The following is a 25,864-nucleotide window of genomic DNA, read 5'->3' as shown; positions in this document are numbered from 1 at the left end:
TCACACACGTTCTCCCCCCCCACTCCGCCCCCAAGCGCAAAAACCAGTCGCGCAGGCGGAGGCGCGGGGCCCGGCGTGCTCTCCGGGCGGCTTTAATGGGGTCCCGGGGCAGCCCCTCGGGGCGTCGGGTGGGGACGGGGATGGGGCCGAGGTGCGTCGTGAGTCGGGGGAAAGCGGGGACCCCGCGCCGAGGGCCGGGCGGGGCACAGCCCCTCACAGGTGCGTGTCCTCCTCGAATACGTCCGAGTCCTCGGGGTCGCGCTTGCCCCCCATGAGCGCGCTCCAGCCCCCCGGGCCGTTGACGGCGCCGCCGCCGTTCAGGCTGGGCTGCTTCTCCTGCATCTCCGACTGGCTGTCGCTGGCCACGTCCAGCGTGGGGTTGTCGTGGCAGCCGTTCTCCACGAAGCGCAGCTCCTCGCCGTGCGACTGCGGCGGGAGGGGCCGCTGGGAGAGCACGCCGGGCCCCCGCCGCCCCCGCTTCATCCCTTCACCGGGCCTCAGGCCGGCGGCGAAACCGCACGCAGGGAACCCCAGCGGACCCTGATGGACGCAGGCCCCTTCGGCTCTGGGTCCTTTCTTAAAGTGACTACTGACCCTGCACACGGAACAGACCCATGGCCTCCCTGACACCATCTGGTCCCTCCCGCCAGCACCGACCCCCTTCTAAAGGGGCTCATGGGAAACAGGAGCTCTGTGCCCGGGCCCCTCCTCTGGGGGGAGCCGCCAGGCTGCTGGAGCCTCCTCTTGACGCCAAGCCCCCAAGCCAGGGCCTGTCTGATGAGGCATCCACAGGAGCCCAGGCCTGCAAGGCCGCCCGCCCCCCAGCAGCGGCCCTGCGGGTGCAGCCAACGTCCCGCTCCCTGCACCTCCAGCACCTAATGCGAGGCCGGCGCCCTGCAGAGGGCAACTGGGGGCCAGGCCCTGCACTAGCGCCTCACCCGCAGTCACCCCACCGGCAGATGGGGACACTGAGCCTCAGATGCCTGAGCTGGGCACCCCCTCACCGGCACCACCGCGGCCCAGCCCCCTGCCCCTGGGCTCCACGCTCGCTCACCACGTGTTTCAGCTTGGGCAGCCGGCGCTGCCAGCAGTTATAGAGCAGGCCGAGCACGATGATGATGACGCAGATGGCGCCGATGGCCACCAGCACCACAAAGAGCGTCCCGTAGTCGCTGCGTACCTGGCTGGCCCGTGCCTGGCAGCTGCCGGTGGTGGAGTAGTTCTGGATGCCAATCTGGGGGCGGGAGGGCCCGGTTCCTTAGCCGAGATCCTAGGGTGCCAGGGCTCCCCACAGGGCCCTTGGGGTCGGAGCTCAGGGACGGGGAACAGGCTTGCCCGATCCCCAGCCCACGCTGCCTGAGGGCGCCTCCACCCCCAGACGCCTCACAAACCCTGCTGCAGGCGGCGTTTGGCCCTAAACCCACCTGGTGGTGGCCCTAATCCCCCACTGAGGTTGGCCCCATGCTGGCAGTCACAATCCACACGGTCCCCACCAGCTTGAAAAAGGACACGAGCAGCTGTGAAGCTCTCTCCTCACATTCTCCACCACACACCGCAAGGAACTGCAAACACAGCTTCTACCTTGGGGGGCAGGGGTGTCCCGGTACCATCATGGCCATTGTGGGCCAGAGAGAGTGCACGTCCTCGGCCACCCCCAGTCTCCCAGCTTCCTCCCTCTTCCCACACTGGAGTGGTCACCAATGTCATTTAGCTGCCCAGCACCCCCGACACTGTGCGTTGTCTCGAGTGGGCGGCCTTCTCTGGCCAAGTGTCTGCTCTGTCCCCACCGGGTCAGGCAGACACTCTCCACAATCAGCACCTCGGGTGGAGGAAAGCAGGAACGGCGAGGTGCCGTGATCAGATGACAGGTGCCAGGGCGAGGGCGCCGTCCACTGGCTCCGGCGCAGAGACCTGGGAGTCCCCCTTTCTAAAGCCAGGTATTAGCTCTTCTTGCTGTGAACCACCTGTATATTTCCAGCACTTTCTCTATTCACTTTTTAAGTTACCACGGCTCAGTTCTCCTGCTAGATTCACCACCAATGCACGTGCTAAATCTGCCCACTAATATATGTCGAAAGACCCAGCATGCTTTTCGGCCGAATCAGTCTGAATGAAACGCCCGGTAAAGCCAGAATACCCAGGGGAGGGGAGAAGCAGAAGGGTCTGTAAAAAAGGTTAAACCCAGCTTTCCACCAGCCCCCCAGTGTTCGTGAACCCCAAGTCTCACAACTGGACCGGCCCCCGTGGCTACCAGGTGGTGTAGATACACCATCACGGTGAAAGGCCCAGGCTCTTGAATCTCTCAGGCCTGGTCCAAAGCCTGGCTCAGCCACGCACTAGCTGTGCCATTTTGGGCAAGTCACCTCCCTGCTCTGAATTCATGAACCCCAAGTCTCACAACTGGACCGGCCCCCGTGGCTACCAGGTGGTGTAGATACAGCATCACGGCGAAAGGCCCAGGCTCTCGAATCTCTCAGGCCTGGTCCAAAGCCTGGCTCAGCCACGCACTAGCTGTGCCATTTTGGGCAAGTCACCTCCCTGCTCTGGGTTTCAGCTCCCGTCTTAAATGGGGCACCTATGGTACTCAACAGGGGGCCTTATTTACTGCTTACAACCCCGGGGTGGTGCTCAGGGCCGGGTGAGAGAACCCAGTCTGGCACTCAGCACACTTATCAAAAAGCCGCAAACCACCACGGAGGCCACCCCCAGCCTGGCGTGGACTAGATAAGGAGGTGGGGCCTCAGCTCTGTCAACAAACACTGGAGGGCTCTCAAGGGACTTCCCTGGCGGTCCAGGGGCTAAGACTCCACACTCCCAATGCAGGGGGCCTGGGCTCGATCACTGGTTACGATACTAGATCCCACATGCCACAACTAAGAGTTCACATGCCACAACTAAAGATCCCTCATGCCGCAACTAAGACCCGACACAGCCAAATAAATAAATATATAAAAAACAAACTAAAAACACTGCAAGGGGCTTCCCTGGTGGCGCAGTGGTTAAGAATCTGCCTGCCGATGCAGGGGACACGGGTTTGAGCCCTGGTCCGGGAAGATGCCATGGAGCAACTAAGCCGCGGAGCAACTACGCCCATGTGCCACAATTACTGAGCCTGCACTCTAGAGCCCGCAAGCCACAACCACGGAGCCCGCGTGTCACAACTACTGAAGCATGCGCACCTAGAACCTGTGCTCTGCAACAAGAGAAACCACGACAATGAGAAGCCGCCGCATCACAACAGAGTAGCCCCCGCTCGCCGCAACTAGAGAGAGCCCGTGCACAGCAACGAAGACCCAACGCAGCCAAAAATAAATAAATAAATAAATAAATAACAAAAAAACAGATACTGCAGAACTCTTGAGAACTAAGGGGACTGATAAGGCCCCATTCCAGTGAGTGGACGGGGCCTGGAGGACACGGGCTGTCCTCAAGAAGGGAGGTGAGGAACTGCACTTCCTCCTCTGGGGAAGGTGGATCTGGAGTAGAGGTCGGCCAGCCTGTCTCCTCAGCCCAGGTCCCCGGGGCCGGCCAGGTGGGCGGTGGACTGCCTGGGTCGCCCCCCCCAACCCCGCCCCGGGGCCCCCGAGCTGGCCCAGCGCCGCGACTCTCGGTGGGGAGTGCCTGGTGACACTTTCTTTTGTGCCTTTGGGAACTGCGCCACGTTCTCCCCACCCACCAGGCTTCTGCACAATTTCGAAATCTGCACGATTTCGCTTCTCTGCCGTCCACCAAAGAACTCCGCTTACCCTCCAAGATCCCCTCGGGGGGCCCCTCCCTCTGCATCCTCTCCTGACCACCTCCCTCCACGGCTTGGGTCTGCGCCTGCTGTCGCATGTCACACGCACCGCAGCTGGTAGCTCCGTGCTCCTCGGGAGCTGGGCCTCGGAGACCGGAGACAGGAGCTGTCCAGAGCTGCTTCAGGCCGCACCCCGCCACGCAGGCCCTCACGCCTCAGGGAAGGCAGCCCCGCCCCAGAGTTTTAGGGGTGCAGGGAGCACGGCCACGCTCTTACCTCCACCAGGCTCCTGCGGATGTCGCCCAGCATGGAGAGGACGTCTTGAGTGGGCACCACCCCTAGGGAAACGCACCATCAGCACAGCCCTGGCCGCAGAGCTGCTCGGGCTCCTGACCCTCGGACCCCGTCTGAGCCTCCGAGCCTCACTCCCCAGCGTGGAGCCCACACCGACCATGACCCGTACCTGCTGCCCACCCGCTGGCCCCTTCCAGAAGCCACACCCACGGCCCCTCCCCCACCACACAGAGTACACGGGCCTGCGCCTCCCTCCCGACCAGGGTGCACTCATCCTCCTTCTCTCCAGAACCCAGGCCTGTGGGCGTCACTGAAGCCTGAACCAGGGAGTCCAGCTGGGACTCAGCTTGCCCCCCCCACAGCCCCCACTCACCCTGCTCGCCCACCAAGGTCATCAGCAGGTGCCGCTCCTTCTCACTGGGCTTGCTCAGGGAGATGCGCCAGGCCCCGTGGCGGCTGCGGCCGTGGCGGGGCAGCGCCCCCTCCACCAGGGCCAGGAGCTGCAGCCCCCGGTGCCGCCGGAACACCTCCTGCGAAGGCAGAGAGAAAGCCCCGCGTTCGGTGAGGGGTGATGCCCTCTGACCCCAGCCTCTAGGCCTGGGCCCCTCTGACCCGGGGAAGGCCAGCGGGCTGCCCAGAGTGGCTGCTCAGGGACCTCTGGGGACCGCGGAGGAGGCTGTGAGCCTGGCCTCGGGGGACAGTGGGCACAGCAAGACCTGAGTCCACTTGGTCCCTGCAGGCGTCCAGGTGCCCCCTCCTGCCTTGGCCTCTTGCACTCACGCGGGGCCTGAGTGTCCAGACGTGTCATGTGACGGACGAGTATGTCGGGGGGGAGGACAAGAGAGTGCACGTCAATACGGCCACCGAGGTGGGAGGCATCCTCCCCAAACTCCCCTCCGCCTGTCACTGGAGAGACAGGGCTCAAAGCTGGGGAGTCAAGAAAGAGTCTGCTGTAGAGAACGAAGGTGTGGACACCGAGGCGGGAAAGCGGGGGGTGGGGATGAACTGGGAGATTGGGGTTGACATATATACACTAATATGTATTAAACAGATTAAAAGAAAAAGACGCCTGCGTCCTCGCAGGGTGCAGCGGTGCCCAGGACAATTAGCAGAGATGGCCATAGCGGTAGACCCCTGGCCGCAGGGAGGGCAGGAGAGGGGGAAGGGAGGCTTCTTTCCCATCTGGCGCTCGTGTGCTGCTGAGATTCCCTTCAGCTTGTCCACAGGCAACCACACAACTTAAAAACAAAAGCAAGAGGCTGGCACTGAACAGGAACTCGGCATGGGGCAGGAGGCCTTGCCTCTGGCTCCCAGCCCGTCACTGTCCCTTCCTGGCCCGTCTGGGAAGAGGCCCTCCTCTGGCCGGGTCCCCCGACCCCTGGCCCCCAGCAGCCCCTCCCTCCTGTACGTGGGCTCCTGTCTCCAATGCTCCTAGCCGCGGGGCCGCGAGCCAGGTGTCTCTGCCCATGAGACCCAGGCGTCTCTCCAGGCCAGCCTTGTGGGCTCTCCTTTCTGCTGGGGCCCAAGCTAAGGAGCGTGGCTGTCACGCTACTGACGTGATGAAGGGCCTTGTTGCCATGGCAAGTGCCCAGTGCAGGCTCTCACGAGCGTTAGGCTCAGCAGCCTAAGAGAAGCCTGCTCAGTTCCACACCTGGGAGAAGGCTGGTACCTGGAGATGGCCCGAGCGAGCGGCTCGGGAAGCCCCAGCTCCTGAAATGGCCGCTACCGTCCGTGTGTGCGCGTGCAGGGGAGGGGCAGCCGTGCCTGAGCCCTCCTTGGGGTGGCGCCTCCCCGTGTGTGTGTGGGCTGCAGCCCTGTCCTCCACCACCTGCGCACACCCTCCATTTTCAGGGTCCAGACGTTTGCCTGGCTTAAGCCCTAGACCCACAAAGTCAGTTCTGGGAGGGCCTGATGACTAGGTGTCTCATACATTCATTCTGTAGATGGGAAGTCAGTGTCAGTGCCTTTGGAATCAAATATGGACTCAAATCTTGGTTCTGCCGTTCATCGGCTCTGGGACCTTTAGCAACACACTGTACCTCTCTGAGCCTCAGTTTCCCCATCTGAAAATGTGGGCATCGGGCCTAAATCCGTGGGCTTACTGTGAGGATTGAAAGGACTTATTCAGTCATAGGTGCTGGGACGACTGGATATCTCAGCAGAAAAGAAAAAACATACCTGGACTCATAGGTCACACCATACACCAAAGTCAATTCCAGATGCATTTCAGATCTAAAGCTTTTAGAAACAAGCATGGCCTTGGAGTAGGCAAACATTTCTAAATTGGACCCGACGAAACCACTAACCATGAACGAAAAAACTGGTAAGTTGGAGTATTTTATGATGAAGTTTAAAAAGATTAAGAACTTCCACTTATCAGAGGGTACCATTAAGAGGGTGAAAAGGCACCCCACAGGGTAGGAGAAAACATTTACAATATGTATACGAGACAGAGGTTTCATATCCAGGACATATGAATAATTTACAGACATCAATAAATAAAAAGTCAGATAACCCAGTCAATAAATGAGCAAAAGATCTGATGAGGCACGTGACCAAGAGGCTAAAACACACATGAAAAGCTGTTCAACTTTGTTAATCATCAGGGAAATGCGAAGTAAAGCCACAAAGTAATGCCACCACACTACATACCTCGCAAAATGGTTAAAATGAAAAACAACACCGATGGCCGGCAGACGCGGCAGCCCCAGAGCACCCGGGTGCTGCCGCGGTGTCACTGGCACAGTCACCGTGGAAAGTCGCTGGACAGTATCCAGGGAAGGTGAACGTACGCATACACGCTGACCCCACGGCGCCACCCGTTGGAATGTGCCCGAGATGTCACAGGAAGACAAATACTGTGCGATCCCACTAACATGAGGGGCCCAGCGCACTCAGATTCACAGAGACAGAAAGTAGAAGGGCGGTTGAGAGAGGGGGGAGATGGAGTTGTTTAATGGGGACAGAATTCCAGTTTCTGCAAGATGAAAAAGTTCTGGAGATCTGTTTCACAATAATGTAAATGTACTTAACACAACCGTACACTTAAAAATGATTAGAATGATAAATTTTATGTTAGATTCTTTTACAATTAAAAAATCCACCGTAAAAAATAATATTGACTAATTAGGTGGATGTCAAGTATTAAATGAGAATAACAAACCAGACAAAAACAGGGAAAGCTGAATGAAAGCATTTAAGCTTCTGTGGGTTCTTTGGGAAGAGAACAGAGACATTAACTTTAGACTTCATTGTTCAAGTATGTGCCCCCCAAACTCCAGAGTCTCAAGTCCCCATGAAAGCCATGAGAGCTCCTTGAAGAATGTTGATTCCGTGTCCGGGGAAGGGAACATTCAAGAACAGCCTGGAACATCCTCGTGCACAGAAAGCAGGGAAACTAGCAAACACTAAAGGTTGGTCAAAAGGACTCAGAAGCCAACTCTGAGTTGAGGCTTTCACTGGCCAAAGATGGGGCTGTAGGCAACGCAGGCTGCCTGCCACTCAGTTCCACAAGGATCAAGTCTTAAGTCACTGCAGTCGCTGACCTACACTCTGAGAGGAACGCAGGACGAAGCATTCTCTGTCTGGATATATGGGCCCCCAGAGAGTTAACATGTATACTAAGGAAGAATGGCATTGACCCCAGATTCCTGCATTGTCCCACACACAGAAAAGCACTCAAATCATTAACTGAGACATCTGGCCCTCAAGGCCAGCAGTGACCTTTCCCTGAGGTCTCCGCTGCATGCATCCCCTTCTCCGAAGTTCATGTGTATCCTGGCTCGTCCACCCGAGAGGCTGTCTCCCCGGCCACCGTCCTCAGTCAGACACTGAATGAACTCGACTCACAGCCCTTACATCGTGCTTTATTTCCAGTTAACAGAGTGAGCATCGGTAAGACTAATAACTGCACTTCCCTGGATTAAAACACACCAATGATGTTACAATCTATCACTTTATAAAGACGCTGGGAAAAAGAGAACACCTCGTTGGTCACTTGTGGATTAAACGTGTGCATGTACTTTCACTTTTCTACCAAACACACTAAGCAAGAATGAAGGTTTCTTTCTTTTAAGGTCTAAAACCACAAAGACAAAACCACAACAAAACAGCAGAGGAGACAAGAGCCACAGCATGTGATCACCGGAAGCGGATGGGTGAGTCAGAGTTTCCCAGTTCAGCAAGCCCGAGAGAGCCAGACGCTGAGCCAGGCGGGGAGAACTGAGGAGCACCCAGACTTCTCGCCCAACTTGCCAAACGCTCTGGATAAGCGGCACTGGCTCCCTCTTGGGAGAGAGAACGGAAACGGCACCAGCACAGGACCACACTGAGAGTGTGTTTAAGAAGCAATGGACCCCTAGTTCCCCCTGACACCGCACAGCTGACAAACATCCCTTCTCCCTGCAGAAGACGGGACGCTTGTTCTTTAATGATGGTAAAATAGAGGGTCGCCGACCTTGAGGACACCAGACCCAGCTGTGGGAGGGGCTCACACTGCGCATGGGTGCGGTGAATAAACTCACCCATCAGGCACGTGTGTCCTAACACAGAAACACAGCCCTCTCCCAAGCTGCTCCCAGAACCCTGGCGGCCAGCCCCATACACTCCCTGAAGGACAGAAGTTCCTTCTTCCAAGAACCTAATCACCCAAGAGGAAGGCCCTAGAGACACTCACATTAGAAATTTTCAGATGAAATGGCCAGACCACCCTCCCGAGAAGCTACAGTGAAGCCCACCCCCAGGCTCAAAGCTTCCCACCAGCTTTTGCTGGCCCTCCTTAAACAGCACCAAACAAACGCCGCCAGACAGCTGAGGAGAGGACGCATGCGGAAAACTGGGAACAAAACTAACAAATGGGGAAGGCGCCCCGTACAGGGAGAAACCAGCTCTCAGAAGGCAATTTCAATATCCCCATAGAGGGACGGCACCACACACAGCCAAAAACGGAGGGGGCAGGCACAGAGAGCCTTGGGGATTTAAAAACCCGAGAGCCCTCTCTTCTCAGACGTTGGTGGGAGGTGGCTCCCCCCAGGGGGTCAGGCCACCCACCCCGGCCCGGCCTGCCGCGCCAGCACTCACACAGTCCACGTTCTCCGCCATGTTCAGGATGATGTAGTTCTTTCCGGCTAGGTTGCTCCAGTCTTTGCAGATCACCTGTGCAAAGAAGTAAGAAGGGCATCTGGAGGGAGGGTGGACGGAACCCTGTGAGAAGCTAGGAGGGCGAGGCCAGGCATGGGTGTGACAGCTGGGTGAGAGCAGACAGCCTCTGCAAGGTGACATGCCCAGGACCCGGCCAAGGTTCACCAACCCGATGTCTGGAGGGAGTGGAGGCGGGAGCTGTGTCACAGGGGCCCGGCTGCAGGGGCCGGCCTGGAAGCTTTCGAAGGCAAACTCGTGTAACGTTCTGAAGGGCAAACAGTAGCACGCCTGGGGGCCAGACGCACAGCTGACCACCTGGGACCCCTCCTTTCCTTTTGGTGTCGGGGTGGGCGGGTGAGGAGGAAAGCAGGGGCAACTGCACAGTGGTGGGGGGGCGTGGAGGTGGGGCTGGCCAGAGCGCTGTCAGCACCCACCCTCGGCGGCTGTGACGAGCAGAGGGCACCCGAACCCATGACTACTGGGCGGGGGTGCCGAGCCTGTGCACCTCAGTGTGAAGAGGATGCCCGCTGCTGGGCCGTGAGCTGTGCCCCCCAAAGTTCTGCCCGGGATCCACCCGCCGTCCCGGGGCCCGGCAGAGCTCTCCCCATGCCGTGAGCTGGGCATGGCCGGGCAGCCCGCGAGCACCCTCACTTACCTGCGTGGAGTCCCAGGGTGTTCTAGACGGAGTGTCGGCGGTCTGCCCTTCCTGGGGCAGCTGGCTTAGGGTTTCTCGTCCCACGGCAGCAGAGGAAGGTGTCAGCTCCGTGTCTCCAGGAGCCAGTGAGAAAGAGGCTGAGGCTCCAGGGTGCGTGGGGTCTTCGTCTGAGGCCTCAGCCCCGCCGGGAGCTTCTGTCTGAGAGAACGAGGCCGGGGACGGTCCCTCCCCCGGCCGGCCAGCCAAGCCAGCTGTTTCCGCAGTGGCCTCCTCACTGGGCTCCCGAGGGGCCTCCAACTCTAGCCCGTGCCCTGCGGCTGGCAACGCCGTGCCCCCTGCCCCCCGGTCGGCCACATCCTGACCCCCCAGGGTCACTGGACTTGGGGCGACTGTGGGCGGGGAAAGGCTTGGCTCCATGCTGCTCCCCACCTCCACACCCGAGGAGGCCTGGTCCCCAGACTCTTCGTGCCGGTGTTCGGGGGCCCCTGGGGTCTGGCTGCTGCCGGTGGGAGGAAAGCCGTGGACCTGACTTCGGGGTTCTTCTTGGGATCTGGTCACAGGAAGCAGCTGCTCCGCCTCTTCCTCCTCTCCAGGGACCACACGCCAGGGTGGCTCCACCAGGCTCATCTTGGGCAGGGGAGACGGGAGGCTCGCCCCCTCTTGACTCTGGCCCGTATCCTCTATGGGACCAGCCTTCTCAGTCAGGTCTGGAAAACCGTAATCTACAGACAGAGACGGAGAGTTCATTCACGAGCGTCATCATTCGTTGATTTGCTGAGTACGTGCTGAACGGATGATGAAAAGAACCGTGAGACCCGCAGGGGAACGGGGGGCAGGTTGGACAGTTGATCGTGTGGGAAAGGAGTGGGAAATAGGAGTGGATTGGTGGGGACAGACTGGGGGGACAACGGCCAGGCTGGTCCTCACTTCCTTCATGGGAATAAAACGACACAATTCTGCCACTTAAGTCCCACGAACCCGGGAAGGTGCGAAGCCTACAGGCTCCCCAGAAGTGGCCCCGCCAACATCTGGCGCACAGGGTCCCTGCGGTGCCTTGTCTGGGCTCTCCCCGGGAGACCCCATCACGACCCTTCACCCCTTTTCTAATGGGCTGGGGTGGGCGTCTTCCAGGTGAAATCCCCCAATGAAGTCTGAGAGCCCTGAGATCACAGATGACCACCACTGTCCCTAGCCAGTGCTCTTATTCTGTAAATCAGGTCCCGACTGGGAAATGCAAGATGCTGGGAGAGCAGAGAGGGGCACTGGCTGAGCCCACCCAGCGTCTGGAGCCTTCCAGCACTCACGGGGCCACTGCCGGCGGGTGGAAGGGGAGGTTCCTCTCCCTGCCATCCCTGGAACGACACTGTGAAGCAGAATACGGAGGCCTCCTGGAGACCAGGACATCTGGCTTCTCAGCGCACCCCAGGCTCCGTCAGGATAATGACACGTGAAAAGCACAGACCAGTTTTGTTGGAAATTCATTCAAATATCAGAATCTATATCTAGGTAACAACTGTTATTGGCTGCCATTTTGTTTCAAAATAATAAATATCAAAGACAGTTCTGAAATACTGCGTAGAGCTGAGAGGGCCGGGGAAGGTCTCAGGTGCTGACTGAGCTGCTCATTCTCCTCCTCCCAAATTTCTGTCAAATGACGAATTTTTTTTTTTCACTGTCAAAATGAAAGTCTATAAAATGTAGATAAATTTGTGGGAACATGGAAAGTAGATGAGATCATAAGATCAGACAACCCCTCAGCCAAAATTAACAAAGAAAAAGTCAGCAGTGGAGGAGGGAGACTCTCTTTCCATCAGAATTAAGGAGAGAGACTACTGTGGGGTTAGCAAGGACACAGAACAGAAAGCTCAGGGAACACAAGATAATTTTTAAAATTCTAATGAGTATCCTCAGAAAGACCCAAAAATATTGCATCCCTAAAATAAGAACAGGCTAATAAGAAAATGAAGTAATCTTTAAAAAAGAAAAGTTCTTGGAAACTGAAACTCGATTGTTTAAACGTGAAAATTCAACAGAACAGCTAGAAGAAAATTCAAGGAAAGGTCATCAGAGCAAAAGCAAAAGGAAAGAGAAGCTAAAAGATACAGGTGATCAATGCACGAAGCCTAGCAACTAGCCAATACGATTTTCAAGAAGACAGAGATAAAATGGAGTAACAGCCAAACAAAGTTCCCAGGCCTCACAACATGAATCTTCATGTTGGAAGGGTAATAAACAAGGTGAATCATAAAAGACTCACACCTAGCCTCATTCTCACAACAGTCCAACTCTCAGAGGGCTACCTATAAAGGAACAAGAAACAGATTATCAAATCATCATCAAGCTTCTAATTAATAACACTAGATTGCCGGAGGGAAAAATGTGTTCAAAATTCTGAGGGAAGCTTATTTTGAACTGGGAGTTTTATACCCAACTGAGCTATCATTCAAATGTGATTACAAAATAAAGACACTGTCATGTACGTAAGGATTTAAAGGTTTTCTTATCCACAGATTCTGAAAGAATGAATTAAGGAAGTTCTCCAAGAAATCCAAAAAGACATGGGAAATCAAGAAATATAAGAGAAATGTCATGAAAATCAATCTCAGGACAGAAGCTGGGAAGCAGGCCTAGAGAGCAATTATTCAAATTAGAACAAGGATCCAGAGGGCTCTAAGAATGATTATTTTTCATAAGAAAAAGTATGATTTTCAGAAGCTGGAATGATCACTGAACTCCCACTACAACATTTAAATGAATAATTAAAACAGTCCACCACCCCCACTTTTGTTAATTACACTCTTCAGGGCAGCAGAGACTTAGTAATTTAAGATCTTCCCCTCCTCCACCCCTGCACACACTCTGAAGGGAAGCTGGCCTGTTCCCCACACAGAGCAGCTGGGGTGAGGCCTGCTGGTGGGACAGTGACCACAGAACTGCTGAAGAAACCCACGACAGCCCCTAAAACTGAGCAATCTAGTACCACCTGTACAAACATGGAAGAACAGTCAAGACTCACAAGACACCTGAGGAAAGCCAGGCTCAGGAAAAAGCACGAGAGTGAGAAAGCAAAGCAACTGGCCTCTGAGAGAAGGGCTAGTCTTGTCAGCAAAGAAGCGCTTTGAAGAGCTGATCATTAACCTCTTCAGAGATTCAAGAGACAAGTACACCATAAAACAAGGAGAACAAAAATGTTTTACTTCAAGAGAAGTAAGAACTTTATAATAGACCTGTTTAAAACTGAAATGCAAAATAAAAACAGGACTGAAATGGGCTGGCTGACCGCCTGGCGGGAACCTATGTAACAGAACGTCAGATGGGTGTCTGGGCAATAAAACATATAAAAAGCCCTTACAATCGTGCAATTTCATTCTTAGAGGATTAATCTGACAGCAACGCACAAGAATTAGATGAAGGAGGGGATGGAAGAAGGCAGAGCAGAGTTAGGGGCTTGTCGCAGTGGATCAGGAGAGATAAATGGAGTGACAATAGTGGAAGTGACGAGACAGGAATGGATGCAAGAGCCGGCCCTGGGGCAGAGGCAGCTGGCTAACGGGAGGAGGTGAGCACTGTGGGAAGAGCCATTCCATTAACAGAAACAGTGAAATCCAGAGGAAAAGGGCACTGGACACCCTCAAGAAGCGGTGGGAACAGCCAGCAGCTCAGGGAGAGCCTGGACCGTGGCAGAATGGCGAGCCACTGACCCACAGAGTCCCACTGGGGCGGGACAGTCCCCAAGGGGCAAGCTGACCAGACAGCCCCTCTACTCACCCTGATGCTGACCCGTGCCAAACACGGGGGTCACAGTGGTCATGCTGTTGGTGACAAGATCTGGGAGCCAGAAGGCTTGCCACCACCTTGCTTGTCTGAGCAACGGCAAACTCCTCAGCTACCCTGGGCTTCAGTTTTTCCCGAGACAAATGAGGATGCCCATACCGAGGATTTCTAAGGCTCTTTCTAGCATGGATATTCTAAGCTTCGGAGACACTTTTGACAAACGTGTCTTATAAAAACAGCACTGAAGGCAACCACTCGTCTACTGTCCTAAACAGCATAAAATAGGAATCACTAGGTTACAAGCTCCTCTGGACAAGCAGGGGGACCTTCTTCACGTGTGTCCCCAGCACCTAACACAGAGCCTGGCGGAGTGGACAGGAGAGCAAGGCCTGCTCGCTGAGCCCGTCTCCCACCTTCCACCTCCCGCACCCAGGGTGTCCCCACAGGGAGAGAACAGGGCCTCCAGTCACGGTGCAGAGTCTCCTTTACGACCTGCGTCAGCTCCTCTCCCCTCTCCCTAAATGTGACCACTTCCAAACCATCCGCCCTGGACTCACCATTTCTGCACTTCTTTCTCAGCGAGTTCCCTGTTTCTGAAGCCTTTATCTATTGCCTCAACGCTAAGGTCTCCCAAATTGGCGTCTCCCAGCAAGCCTCCACCCTCTTCCAGCCTCTCGTCTCTGGTGACTGAACAAATCACTAACTGACGCTCACTGGTGCTTGGAATCAGCAGAATTTTCTTTTTCTACTTTTTCTTACCACCTCTCAGCATCCAAAATTATTCCTTTCCCTTTTACTGTGTGATTTCCGTTTCACTGCTTGTCAACCGTATGGCCTCGGTCATGGAACCTCACGTCCATGCACCACCTCTTCCTTACCTGTAAAAACACGAAGAGTGCGCAGCACACAGGGCTGTGGTCTGGATTCAGTGAGATGAAGCTGGGCACCACCAACAGCACAAACACCCCGTTAATTTAAGCTCTTCCTCCACCTCCTCCTCCTCCACTACCAATATTAAAGGAATGTTCACACTGTTAAATCGTAAGAGAAAACAGCAGCATTCTGGAAGTGCGCTCCACAAAGGAGGAGCACAGTAAGCACCTGAGTGGTAAGTCAGGATCCAGGAGAGAGGCAGGAAACGACCAATCATCTGTTGACAAGCCTGCATATGACCTGAATACGGGAAATGCCTCTTACACCAGAAATGAGAACTAATGGGACGCCCACTGGGGGCACAGACTACAGAAGTATGACAGGAGGTGACACAGGGGCAGCTGGGGGACAGACCATGGTGGGATGGAAGCGGTGGTCCCAGGGGAGTGGATCCGAATGTGAATGTAGACTAACAAGCAAAGAAACTGAGCCTTGTCCAAGAGTAACCGCGCGCTGATGAACGGAGAAGGAAAAACCGCGTGTGACATTCCTTCCAAAACTGCAGCACCTGAATCCAATTACGAGGAGACACTAGACAGACCAAAACTGAGAGGTCTTCTACAAAATAGCCGGCCTGTCTCCTTAAAAAGGCAAACAGCACAATCCTGAAAGACAGACTGGAGTGTTCCAGAATAAAACAGACAGAAGACACAGGAGAGCTAAATGCAGGACATGATCCTGGACTGAACAGCGAAGTGGAAACAGTAACTTTTTTTTTTTTTTTTTTTTTGCTACTAAGGACATTGCTGGGAAAACTGGCAAAGTTTGAATAAAGTTTGTAGTTATATAACAGTATTGTATCGATGTCAATTTCCTGATTTTGATCATGGTACTGTGGTTTGGTAACAGAATGTCTTTGTTAAGAAATACACACTGAAGTACTTAAGGGTCAAGGGGAATTTGCCTGCAACTTATTGTCAAGTGATTTAGGAAAAACTCTCGTACATACATCCATATATACATACACAGAATAACAAAGCAAATGTGACAAAATGTTAATAATGGGGGATCTAAGTGAAGGGTATATGGGAATTATTCTTGGACGTTTTCTGCAAACACAAAGTTACCCACCAGAAAACACAGAAGGCAGGGGACAGGACAGGCTGTGTGGACTAACAGTTTCTGACCTCCAGGAGAAAGGAATACAGGTGCACAAGGCAGGTGAACAATCCCAGTGGGGAAGAAGCGGAGCGTTCGTCCCACTCAGGTGTCCAAGGGAGGAAGACCAAGATTCCAGAGGGTAGCGACCTTGGAGGAATGAGGAAGCCTCAGCACTCACCTTGCAGGGACCAGGAGTAAAACGACAATGGAGGAAAAGGAGAGGGATGGAGATGGGCAGAGTGAAGAGGTGGGAGAAGGGGACTACTGGGAGGAGGGGGGAGGGGACTGGAGGGGGGGGGAGGACTAGAGGGAGCTCGTGGAGAAAATGCACCAGAAATTGCAGGATGAAGGGAGGGAATGGGTCTCCTCCCCAGGCGAGGTGGCCCCTGCCAGCGCCCCCGTCTCCGGGAGCAGCATCAAGCATGGCCTGATGCCCCAAATCCTGGGCACCAGACCAGACACTTGTCCACTGACAGCCCCGTGGACATGGAGAGTGGTGCTCCATCCTGCTAGTAGCCCAGGCTTTGCCCTCCTTTTCCACCTGCTTCAGGCGCTGGAGTAGGGTTCCGCAAACCCCAACAGCCTGTCAGGGACAAACACAGCACACACCTGGACACAGGTGTGAGCAAGCAGAGATGCCCAGGAGACGCGTCCGAGACAGCCCGAAAGCAAGTCAGAGCCTGCCCCTGTGCCCCGGAGGGCGGCCACAGCGGGGGCAATGGAGAGACAGCAGCCAGGTGCCTCACTATCCCTGAGATACCAGAGGCCCACCTGGGACCTCGTCCAACGCACCTGCCCCCGTCAGCTCCCTGCCTGAAACACCGGCCGACAGTGCGGGGAGCAGCAGCACCCCCAAGTGGCTCCCGGAAACGACACCTTCCCCAGAGCCCTGGGGAACATCAGGCCTGCGCATTCCAGAGTGGGGCCCTGTGACATCAGCAGGCCCACAGCCCTGCTTTCACAGATGCAGAGCAAAGCTCAGAGAAAGGATGACACTTGCTCTGTGTGGTGAGGCCCAGACCTGTTGCAGCTGTGAAGCTGCCAACCTCAGGTTCTCGTGTGGTCGAAGCCAGTCTCTCAAGACACGTTCCCGGTCAGCCAGGCAGCGCCAGAGCTAGCTTCAGCTGACGCAGCAGCAGCATCCCCTTGGTCCCGATCCTCTGAAGCTGGGCTTCGGTCACCAGCCTGGGTGACATATAAGAGCCAGGGCCAAGCTTCAGAGTTCTGCAAGGGGGGCTGGGATTCTGGGTGACCGGCCCGGGGGCTCCGCACAGCCACCACTCTGGAACGTGAAGCTAAAATGAATGACATAAGGGATGCACAACCCTGGGCCCACCGAGGCACTCTTTCCTCCCCTGAAAGTCACCTGCAGGTTCTGCATCCCAGAGCTCAGCACACAGCCAGGCACACGGGTGTGTGCTGAGGTGTAGTTGCGGCGGGACCCTGAGGAGTCCAGGGTCCTGACAGCAGAAGGACCTGGGAGGTTCCCTGATGGGCCTTGGCCCTTGGCCGAGGCATGATGGCATTGCTCTAAGTTACTTTAATGGTAACTCGATAGAGCGAATTTCTTATTTATCTTTATTACAACACAAATAAAACTGTACAGACTGTAAATGGCAGAATTATGTATGCATAAGGGCAAATTATTCGGAAGGGAATTTTTAGACAACGTCTAGAAAAATGGGCTGCAATCTTCTTCAAGAACATGTCTTGGCCTCCTTAGGGAGACATTTCTGTGTCATTGGCTTTTTTTCTCCCCAATTTCCTTAAACCCAACTGGGATGGTTCGCTTACAACTTAAGCCCATTTCTGTTTTATCTGCTAAATGAGGGGAACCTGGGAAGCATCTTCCTCAGGGGGAAAAAACCCTACATATTCTCTTAGTTGCCCCAGTTTAGCCTTCTTTTCCTGGGGCTACATAACCGTAATTATTCCTTATTCTCAGCCCTTCCCCTTGTCATTTATCTCCTCTTGCGAAAATTCTGGATTCGCCAGTTTTAAGGGTGGTCATGAAATCAAGAGTAGGCATGCAGTAAATGTTTGGTGAAGGGACTGTTAAACACTGAACACGACCGACTAACCGGAGGCTAACAGATCAGAGGGTAAAGGAAGATCTCTTAACTCACCCAGTGTCGGCACGTAAGCTGCGTCTAGGCCTTTTTGTTTTTCTCTTAATCTCACTACAGTGCTGGCTTTTGTTCCCTAAATAGATCATGTCACATTTTTTTCCTGCTAATATGTCACCCAAGTTTTGTAGGTCTTTTTCCCTTTTTATCAAGGTTGCACCGGACGTTATTTCTGCCTTCCAGGGTGGCCATCCTCTCATGTGACCTTCGGCCTCAGCTGAAACGGTAATGAACTGATTCCTCTCTTTAAGACAAGGAATTAAAACAGGCATCAGGGCCACTGGCCTCGAAAGATCACTTTAAACATCCCTTTAGGTTAATGTCAAATCACTGAAAACTGTCCCCTGAGTGCAACACGCAAGCCAGTTATTCAACTGTTAATATTTACAAAAACATTCACAAAATTCACAATAGATTTGTATAAAACAGGGGTGCAAGGGAAGCTTCCAGTAAATTAAACATGACTTTTTAATGGTCAACCTCAGTAGTCATCAAAGAAATGTAAATTAAACCAGATGATAAACCTTTTGGACCTCCAACCTGACAACATAGGAGTGCATTTAAGGACCATACTCGGTACCGGGTGGGCGCGGGAACAGGCACTCCACCTGCTGCTGATGGGAACAGAAATCGGGCCTCAGTCTGGAGGGGAAAGCATGAACAAAAAGCTGTGAAGACAAACACCCTGATCCTATCACTTGTCTTCCAGAAACGCACGCTAAGGCAACAATTAAGGACGCTCATGACGATTCAGTGTCAAGGATTCTCGTCAGGGCACGGCTCATGGGACACTCCTGCTTTCACATGGCAGGGGCAGCCCGTCCACACTTGGGATGCCAATTCGGCCTCAAAGCTGAGGCTGGAGAACTGTGTTTGCTGCCTGGGAAAGATGTGCGTAAGTGAAACCGCAAGATCTGTGCCCTCGAATTCCATTTTTCATGAAAGTGTATTTTATCTGAAAGTCCAGTAAGAGACACACCAGAATGTGGCTGTGCCCAGACTCTGGGTTGGTAATGGAGTTATGAATTTTTTTGTAACTTGTTGCATGTTTCTGACTTTCATACAATGAAACTTACTAGTGTAAATCAAAAATACGGGGCTTTTTGCATTTCCTTTCTTTTTTTGGTGTCCAGCTGAAGTGCTACTGTCAGGAAACATGCCTGAAGTGTGGGCAGTGACCTGGAAGGTCAAATCATTGCATAACAGATACGACCCAACAAGACCGCTATACTGAAACCATTTCCACACCCCAGCAGACAGCTGCTTTGATGATCTATCTGGTTTCCACAAATTCACTCCAGACGAACAGTAACTGAAGTACCGTGAGAGAGGAGCTCACACAGAGAAGGAGCGGGTCCTGAAGCAGACACCTCAGAGCTGAGAGGCACTCTGCCACCAATCACCCGCACAACCTCAAACCACCCGTGAACCTCCCTAAGCCAGTCGCCTCCGCCACGAGACAGAGATACTCAGGCTGCTTTTAAGGCTGCATCAGGTCGCCGTGAGGGAAAAAAAAAAAGTCATCATGTGATGATGACTGAGGAAGCATAAGCACTTAGGAATGACCCTACTCGAGGCCATCATTTCATCCCCCTTTCTGTTAATGGCACCTTGATTCTCCTCTGGGGGGCCCTCCTCCCCTCTTCTTGGTCCCAAAGTGTGGGGCCGTGGGGACTCGGGAGCCAGATTAGACCAGACCAACGAGCCTCCACCTGAGTCTTCCCCAGAAGTGCTGGGGCTGCTAAGTGACAGGAGGATGACAGCAGAGCGATGGAGGGCCTCGCGCAGCTACCACAGAGAACGACCGCCTAAGAGTGAACCGACGAGGGGACGCAAAGCACGATGGGCTGAGGCAGCTTCTGATGCCGTTTCAACACCTGGACCCCACCTGCCTGGGCCGGAAACAACCGATCCCTTACAAGCCGATACACACCGCTCTCTCACACAGGCCTGTGGGCCTGTTTGAGTTGGGATTCTAGGACGTGCCAATCCCAGAGTCATCTCTTGTCCTGTAGCACACTAAGTAGCTTGCTCACTGGGAAGATGAACGCTGCGTGCAGAGAATGTTACTAAGGAGACTGGGAAGTGAAAGGGGTGAGGCGGCAGCAGGGCAGTTTGGGGATGGAGAGGTAACCTGGGCAACTATTCCGAGTCACTAACAGTTTTCCATGCATTAACTGATCAGGCTTGATTAGCTGGGAGAGTGGTGATTTACGTTCCATTTCTTTTCCCTACTTTGTAGAGACCACTCTTCCCACCCGAAATGTCAGAGAATCATAACATTTTAAAGCTGGAAAAGATTTCAATCTATCACTTCCATGGTCTCACTTTCAGATGAGGAGACTGAAGGCAAGATTAGAAAAGGGACCCACACAAGGTCACGGCCCTCATCACTGGCCAGGCAGCTGCTCTGCCGTCGGGCCCCCAGGGATCGCTGCTACCGGAGGAAAAGGTGCTAGCTCCGGTTCTTCCAGGCCCAACGAACTAGAAGGCGACGCAGAACAGGGCTCCAGTGACAATCAGAGGCACTGGTTCCTCTCTGACACACACCACCCATGTGCTCTCAGGGCAAGACCTGCTCGGGAGGCCCTGAGCCCAGACTCGGCTCTGCCGCACACAAGCCGTGTGACCTCGGGCAAAGCTAACAAGCTTTCCTGGCCTCAGTTTCACCACGTGTGAAGCAAAGACAGTAAGTGCTGCCTTGCTGACCCCACAGAGCGGCTGTGAAGTTCGGTGAGCTAAGCAAAGAGAAAACGCTATGAAAAAATGGTGGTAAGTCCTACACAAAACCAAAGACGTTACTGCTGGTCTCCAGTAAAACTGCTGAGCTGAGAGGCAACACGACACAAAGAGCCAAGGCTCTGGAGTCTGACAACTCGGGTTTAAACTCTGGTTCTTATGCTCATGGAGCTGTTACCCAAACTCCGTAAGCCTCAGTTTGTCCACTGGTCCAGTGGGAGAAACAACACAGACTTAACTGTTTCTCTGAAGATTAAAGGAGGGAACACTCTACAACACCTGACTTGGCGCCTGGCACAACTTGGCATTCAATTCCTGGGTCGGAAGTCCTCGTTATTAAAGAACCTGCCCTGAGGCTGGACCGTCTGCAGTACGGCCCCCAGCCCTCACAGCCACTGCTGCATGGAGCGACCCCCGTCCCCAGGGGCCTGCTAGGTTGGCACTGAACTCTGGGCAGACTCCCCGCCCTGGCAGGCCCTTAGCAGGCCTCTCTCTTTGTCCCCCCTGACCTGAGCAGCAAACGCCACGAGTGATGCCCTCCCTCCTCCCAGAGACCCCTGGAGGGAAGCCTCTGACTTCCCAGGTTGGGAGCAGAGGGCGGGGGGGGAGCGGCACACACGATCCCTTCCTGTACAAATCAGCCCCACAGCCCGAACGCTTTGCCTCTGTCGCGTCCTCAGAGCACAGCATCGTGCGCTGTGAGAAGACGGAGGCAGGAACGAGCAGACTGACCTCAGGGCCGTCGCCAGCACAAGGACGTCCCCACTGGCGGATGAATTAGGAAACGGTGTGCCTTCCATCCAGCCCAGGGCCTGCTGAGAGGTACACAGACTGGACTTCAGCCCCTGGGCCAGGGCACCACCAGCCCAGCCACCTGCAGTGGCCCCGTCACCTGGGGGAGCTGGAAGAGCCTCTCAGAGGCCGCATCTCTCCAGATAAGTGCTGAAGCAGGACACAGCCCAGCAGGCAGTCGGGGTGGAGAGGAACACGCTGAGCAGGTGGGACTGGGTATAAGGGCGTCGCAGGCTTGGGGGATGGGCCTGAGCCACTGTCAGTAAGAAGACACTGATTCTCAATGCAGCCCCATCGCGCACCAGCACCAGCGGTGACCTTGGGCAAAGCACTTAGCGTCCCTGTGCATCAGTCCTACGTCTGCCATGCAGGGCGGACAACAGGCTAATGAGACGATGCAGTCGCAGGAGGGGAGGAGATGGGGCCAGGGATAAGGCTGGGCCAGACTGTCAAGGGCGTTTTCTACAGCGCCAAGACGTTTGGCCTTTATTCCCTGGCCCCCTTTCTGCACACATCTCCTCGGGGTGTTGGAGAAGACTGAGCTGAGGAAAGGGCAGGACGGTGGGCAAACAGAGCAGCAGGAAAGGAGCAAGGACGAAGCCCTCCCCGCCCCCCACCCCCAGGGCATGCACGTCCCCAACTATCAGGCGTGAACAGCAGACACAGGAAACACACCTGCATGGAGCTGGCATGAGGACCTGGCCACACTCAGTGAGCCCCAGAGAAGCCACTGGGAGAAGAGAAACGACATGAGAGAAAAGAAGGGGGGATGCACGGGGGTGGGGCAGTGGGCAGACGAAACGGAGCCCATCCAGGCCCAGGGGCATCCCACTGGGATCCGAGGACAGGTGGCACACAGCTGCTCCCTCCAGACCGAGGCTCTCGAACGATGACGGCTACTCTCACACTAAAATCCCACGAGTCTGGACAAAAGGGAAGACCCCAGTACACAGCCCTGTCTAGCGCGAGGGGGAAGTGCGCTTCTTTTCAACGAGGAGAGGACAGATTTACGAAGGAACGCTGCTGTAGCTACAGGCCTGCTACATGGGGAGATGAGCTCGATCCTCACCCTACACCACAACGCAAACAGATGACAGCTGGCAGCAAGTTACAAGGAAAATTTAAGCTGAAAAAGAATACAAGACATAAACGAGCGTCTATCTCACGGAGGGACAGGCTTTTCTAAACATAAAGAAAAACACATGAAAACATTCCAAAAGAAAGACTGTCCAAGCTTATAAAAATCCTCACTTATGTATGTCAAATGTTACTATAATAAAAATAAAATTACTAAACTGGAAAAAAATTTTCTATTTTTGTCAAAAGGTTGTATCCTTTTCATAAGAAGATTTGTACAGTGATAAAAAAAATTAAAGCCTCAACAGAAAAAAAAGGAAAAGTAATAATACTAGCTGATATCTTCAGAGTACTTAACGATGTGTTAAGCACTTTAAACGTACTATTGCATTTAAACCTCAGGACACTGTGATACTACTTCCTACAAGACAAAACTGAGGCTTAGGTTGTCACCTGCCAAAAATCACACAGCTACTGAATGGCAGTGCTGGAACTTTGGAATCTGCCCGACTCCAAAGCCTGCTCTTAACTGCCCTTGCTTCAAATTAAAAAAAAGATAAATGGTCACAATGAATATAATATACTCAGTGTGTACGGGTTTCACTTACACGTGCTTCAGTTAAAATTTACTAGTAATCAAAGGCCATTATAATTTTGCCTATCAAATTGACAAAAATCTCCAAGTGACAAAATTCAGTGATGGGAAGGGGTCAAAATCTGGCATTCATTTCCCTCTCTGACGGGTACGCAAACTGGAGCGACCTTTCTGGAGGTCACCTGGGAAATACGGAACAGGAGCCTGTGCAAAGATCCTCATCCTCTGTGTCAGATACACCCACTCCCACGCGCACTCCCCACCCTTCTCCACCCCGTCCTCTGCCCGGGGACCGACCCAGTGAATCACACGAACCGGGACACATCCCTGCTTCCTGCCTGGACTCCTCCACAGAGGCAGGGGAAGGAGAGCAACGGGGACCCTGGCAGGAGACGGGAGGAGCCAGAGGCCGGGCATCTATCTTCCACTTTCTTCCTGCGCGTGTCAGGACCACTGCTCCCCACCCCTCTGTCCTCGCAGGCTCCTGTCATGTGTCCCTTTCTTTGTCCCGTGGGTGTGGGGCGCTGAGCGCTCCTCTGCTGGCATCCCTGAACTCCTCTGGGTTTGCCATCCCCTGGTAAGTACACTGGTCTATAAATAAACCTCCTTGGTCTCTTCTAGCCCCAGGCGCTTCGGGATCCGCGGGCCCCGGTGCAAACGTGGCCAAGCCCAAGAACCACACCACGCACAACCAGTCCCGAAAATGCCACAGAAACGGCATCAAGAAAACCCCAGTCACAACGATACGAATCTCTTAAGGGGGTGGACCCCAAGTTCCTAAGGAACACACACTTTGCCAAGAAGCACAACAAGAAGGGCCAGAAGAAGATGCAGGCCAGCAACGCCAAGGCCGTGAGTGCGCTGCTGAGGATATCAAGGCTCTCGTAAAGCCCGAGGAGGTCCAGCCCAAGATCCCAAAGGGCCGCGCCCGCAAGCTCTGTCAACCTGCCTACACTGCTCACCCCAAGCTCGGGAAACGTGCTCGTGCCCAATCGCCAAGGGTCTCAGGCTCTGCTGGCCAAAGCATCAGGCCAAGGCTGCAGCGGCAGGTGCAGCCGCAGCTCCAGTTCCGGCTCCCAAGGGTGCCCAGGCCCCCACAAAGCCTACAGAGTGGAGGCCTTTATCTGCCAACGTGAGGACAGAAGGACTGGTGTGACCCGCTGGGCTGCTGTCTGCACGGGGCTGGTGTCCTCCTGTGCTATTTGTACAAATAAACCTGAGGAGGATCTGTCAAAAAACAAACAAAAAAACACACCACAACCTCCTTGGATTACCTTACTGTGATTGTGTCTTCTGTTTCTGGGTGCGACGCTCATTGATACATCTTTAGACCTAGCAATTTTACTCTAGAAATTTATCCTAAGGAACAATCAGAAAAGTGCAAAAATATATGGGGATATTTGTAGCATCAGTAAGACTGGAAACAAACTAAATATTCAATAACGGAACCATTTCATACTGAGGGTCATGATCTACATGAAGAAACACTACGCAGTCATTGAAAACCAAGTTATAAAAGATAGTTAATGATGTGAAAATAAATTTCAGAAATATTTTAAGTGGAAAAAATGATTCCAATCTGCATATGAGAGAGACTGGAGGGATGTACCCCAAACTACTAGCACTAATTATCTTTCAGTTCTGACGTCATGGGTGGATTTTCTTGTGTTGTTTTTGTATTTGTCATATTTTCTACAGTTTTCATGTATCATTTTTGCAATTACAGAACATAAGTCCAAAATACTATATATATATATATATATTTGTGTGTGTGTGTGTGTGTGTGTGTGGTACGCGGACCTCTCACTGTTGTGCCCTCTCCCGTTGCGGAGCACAAGCTCCGGATGCACAGGCTCAGCGGCCATGGCTCACGGGCCCAGCTGCTCCGCAGCATGTGGGATCTTCCCAGACCGGGACACGAACCCGTGTCCCCTGCATCGGCAGGCGGACTCTCAACCACTGCGCCACGAGGAAAGCCCCAAAATACTATATATTTAAAAAAGGAAAATCAGTGCTAAATTCTGGAACACCCCAACCCCATGCATGTGCACACACAGTTTGACAGTCCAGTGCTTAAAAACGGGCTCCTGCCGGCCAAGAACGTTCGCACAGCTGCTGTAGCTGGAAGCACGGCGAGCACGCTCTGCTGCACCTGCAATCAGCCCACAGCTGCGTGTGCTGCTGGCTCCAGGCCTCGGGCTCGCTCTGTGAGCCAGACCCCAGCTCTGGTGCAGGGCTGAGGGAAGGGCACCTAGAATGCCTTGTGGGGCTCTAAGACCCAAGGAGGGACACGGGATCTGCTGACCTCCAGGAACCTTAAACAGAGACAATACAGCACAGAAGAGGGAAAAGACAAACAAAACCCGAGACCTCGGACAGACCTCGGCTTGAATCAGGACTGATCATCTCGACAGCTGTATGACCTCAGGTGTGCTTTCACCTCTCTCAGCCTCTGCTTCCTCATGTTGAAGACAAGGATAACATTCTTTACCCCACAGCCTATAAGCATTACCCTGAATTGCATGAGCACAGAAGTAAATATTACAAAAGTAAAAAGGGCCTCCTGGGCCAATAAGACCCTCAGGGCCCAGACACCTGGCTTTGAGGTGCAGATGGACAGCAGAGGGTGAACGCGGGTCGGGAGGGACAGGAGATGATCTGGCGGAGGAAAGGGCTGTTTGGCACTGTGCCAGGCCTCCTGGCGGCTGTGAGCAGCCCACATCTTAGGGGAGAGTGCTACCTGCAGTGGGTCCCAGGTCCAGACTAGAGTCGTTCAGCACCTCCTCCTCCTCCCAGAAGTACTGCGGCGGCTGCAGGATGCGGGACTCTTCGCTCTCTTCGCTGGCAAAGCCAGAGCCAGGGGCTCCCAGGCCAGTCCCCAGTCCCATGGCCTCGCTGGGCTC

At 54.0% G+C, this 25,864-nt stretch overlaps 1 protein-coding gene and 1 pseudogene across 2 annotated transcripts; one reads left to right on the top strand and one right to left on the bottom strand.

The window, feature by feature from the left end:
* Window positions 1–103: 103 nt before the first annotated feature.
* PODXL2 (podocalyxin like 2) lies at window positions 104–25,864 on the bottom strand. Its single transcript, XM_082847132.1, has 7 exons — window positions 25,702–25,864; window positions 9,825–10,546; window positions 9,110–9,184; window positions 4,404–4,560; window positions 4,013–4,074; window positions 1,055–1,234; window positions 104–426 (listed from the first exon to the last, which is right to left on the bottom strand). The coding sequence occupies exons 1-7, from the start codon at window positions 25,847–25,849 to the stop codon at window positions 214–216; spliced, it is 1,557 nt and encodes a 518-aa protein (XP_082703258.1). The 5' UTR covers window positions 25,850–25,864; the 3' UTR covers window positions 104–213.
* On the top strand, window positions 20,663–24,117 carry LOC309967878 (large ribosomal subunit protein eL29-like; annotated as a pseudogene). The gene is made up of 2 exons: window positions 20,663–20,684; window positions 23,583–24,117. The product of its transcript is annotated as a large ribosomal subunit protein eL29-like (transcript).

The sequence above is a fragment of the Leucopleurus acutus genome (genome assembly GCF_964270905.1).
Source record: "Leucopleurus acutus genome assembly, chromosome: 10".
NCBI classification, from domain to species: domain Eukaryota; kingdom Metazoa; phylum Chordata; class Mammalia; order Artiodactyla; family Delphinidae; genus Leucopleurus; species Leucopleurus acutus.
Note: the sequence above shows the minus strand (reverse complement) of the source record. Positions and strands in the feature narration are given on the sequence as shown.

Excerpts from the sequence above, each read along its gene's own strand:
- PODXL2 (XM_082847132.1), bottom strand. The coding sequence starts at position 25,849 with ATGGGACTGGGGACTGGCCTGGGAGCCCCTGGCTCTGGCTTTGCCAGC. Across the intron at positions 10,547-25,701 it reads GGACCTGGGACCCACTGCAG|ATTACGGTTTTCCAGACCTG; the intron begins GTAGCACTCTCC and ends CTCTGTCTGTAG. Across the intron at positions 1,235-4,012 it reads TCCGCAGGAGCCTGGTGGAG|ATTGGCATCCAGAACTACTC; the intron begins GTAAGAGCGTGG and ends TCCCGCCCCCAG.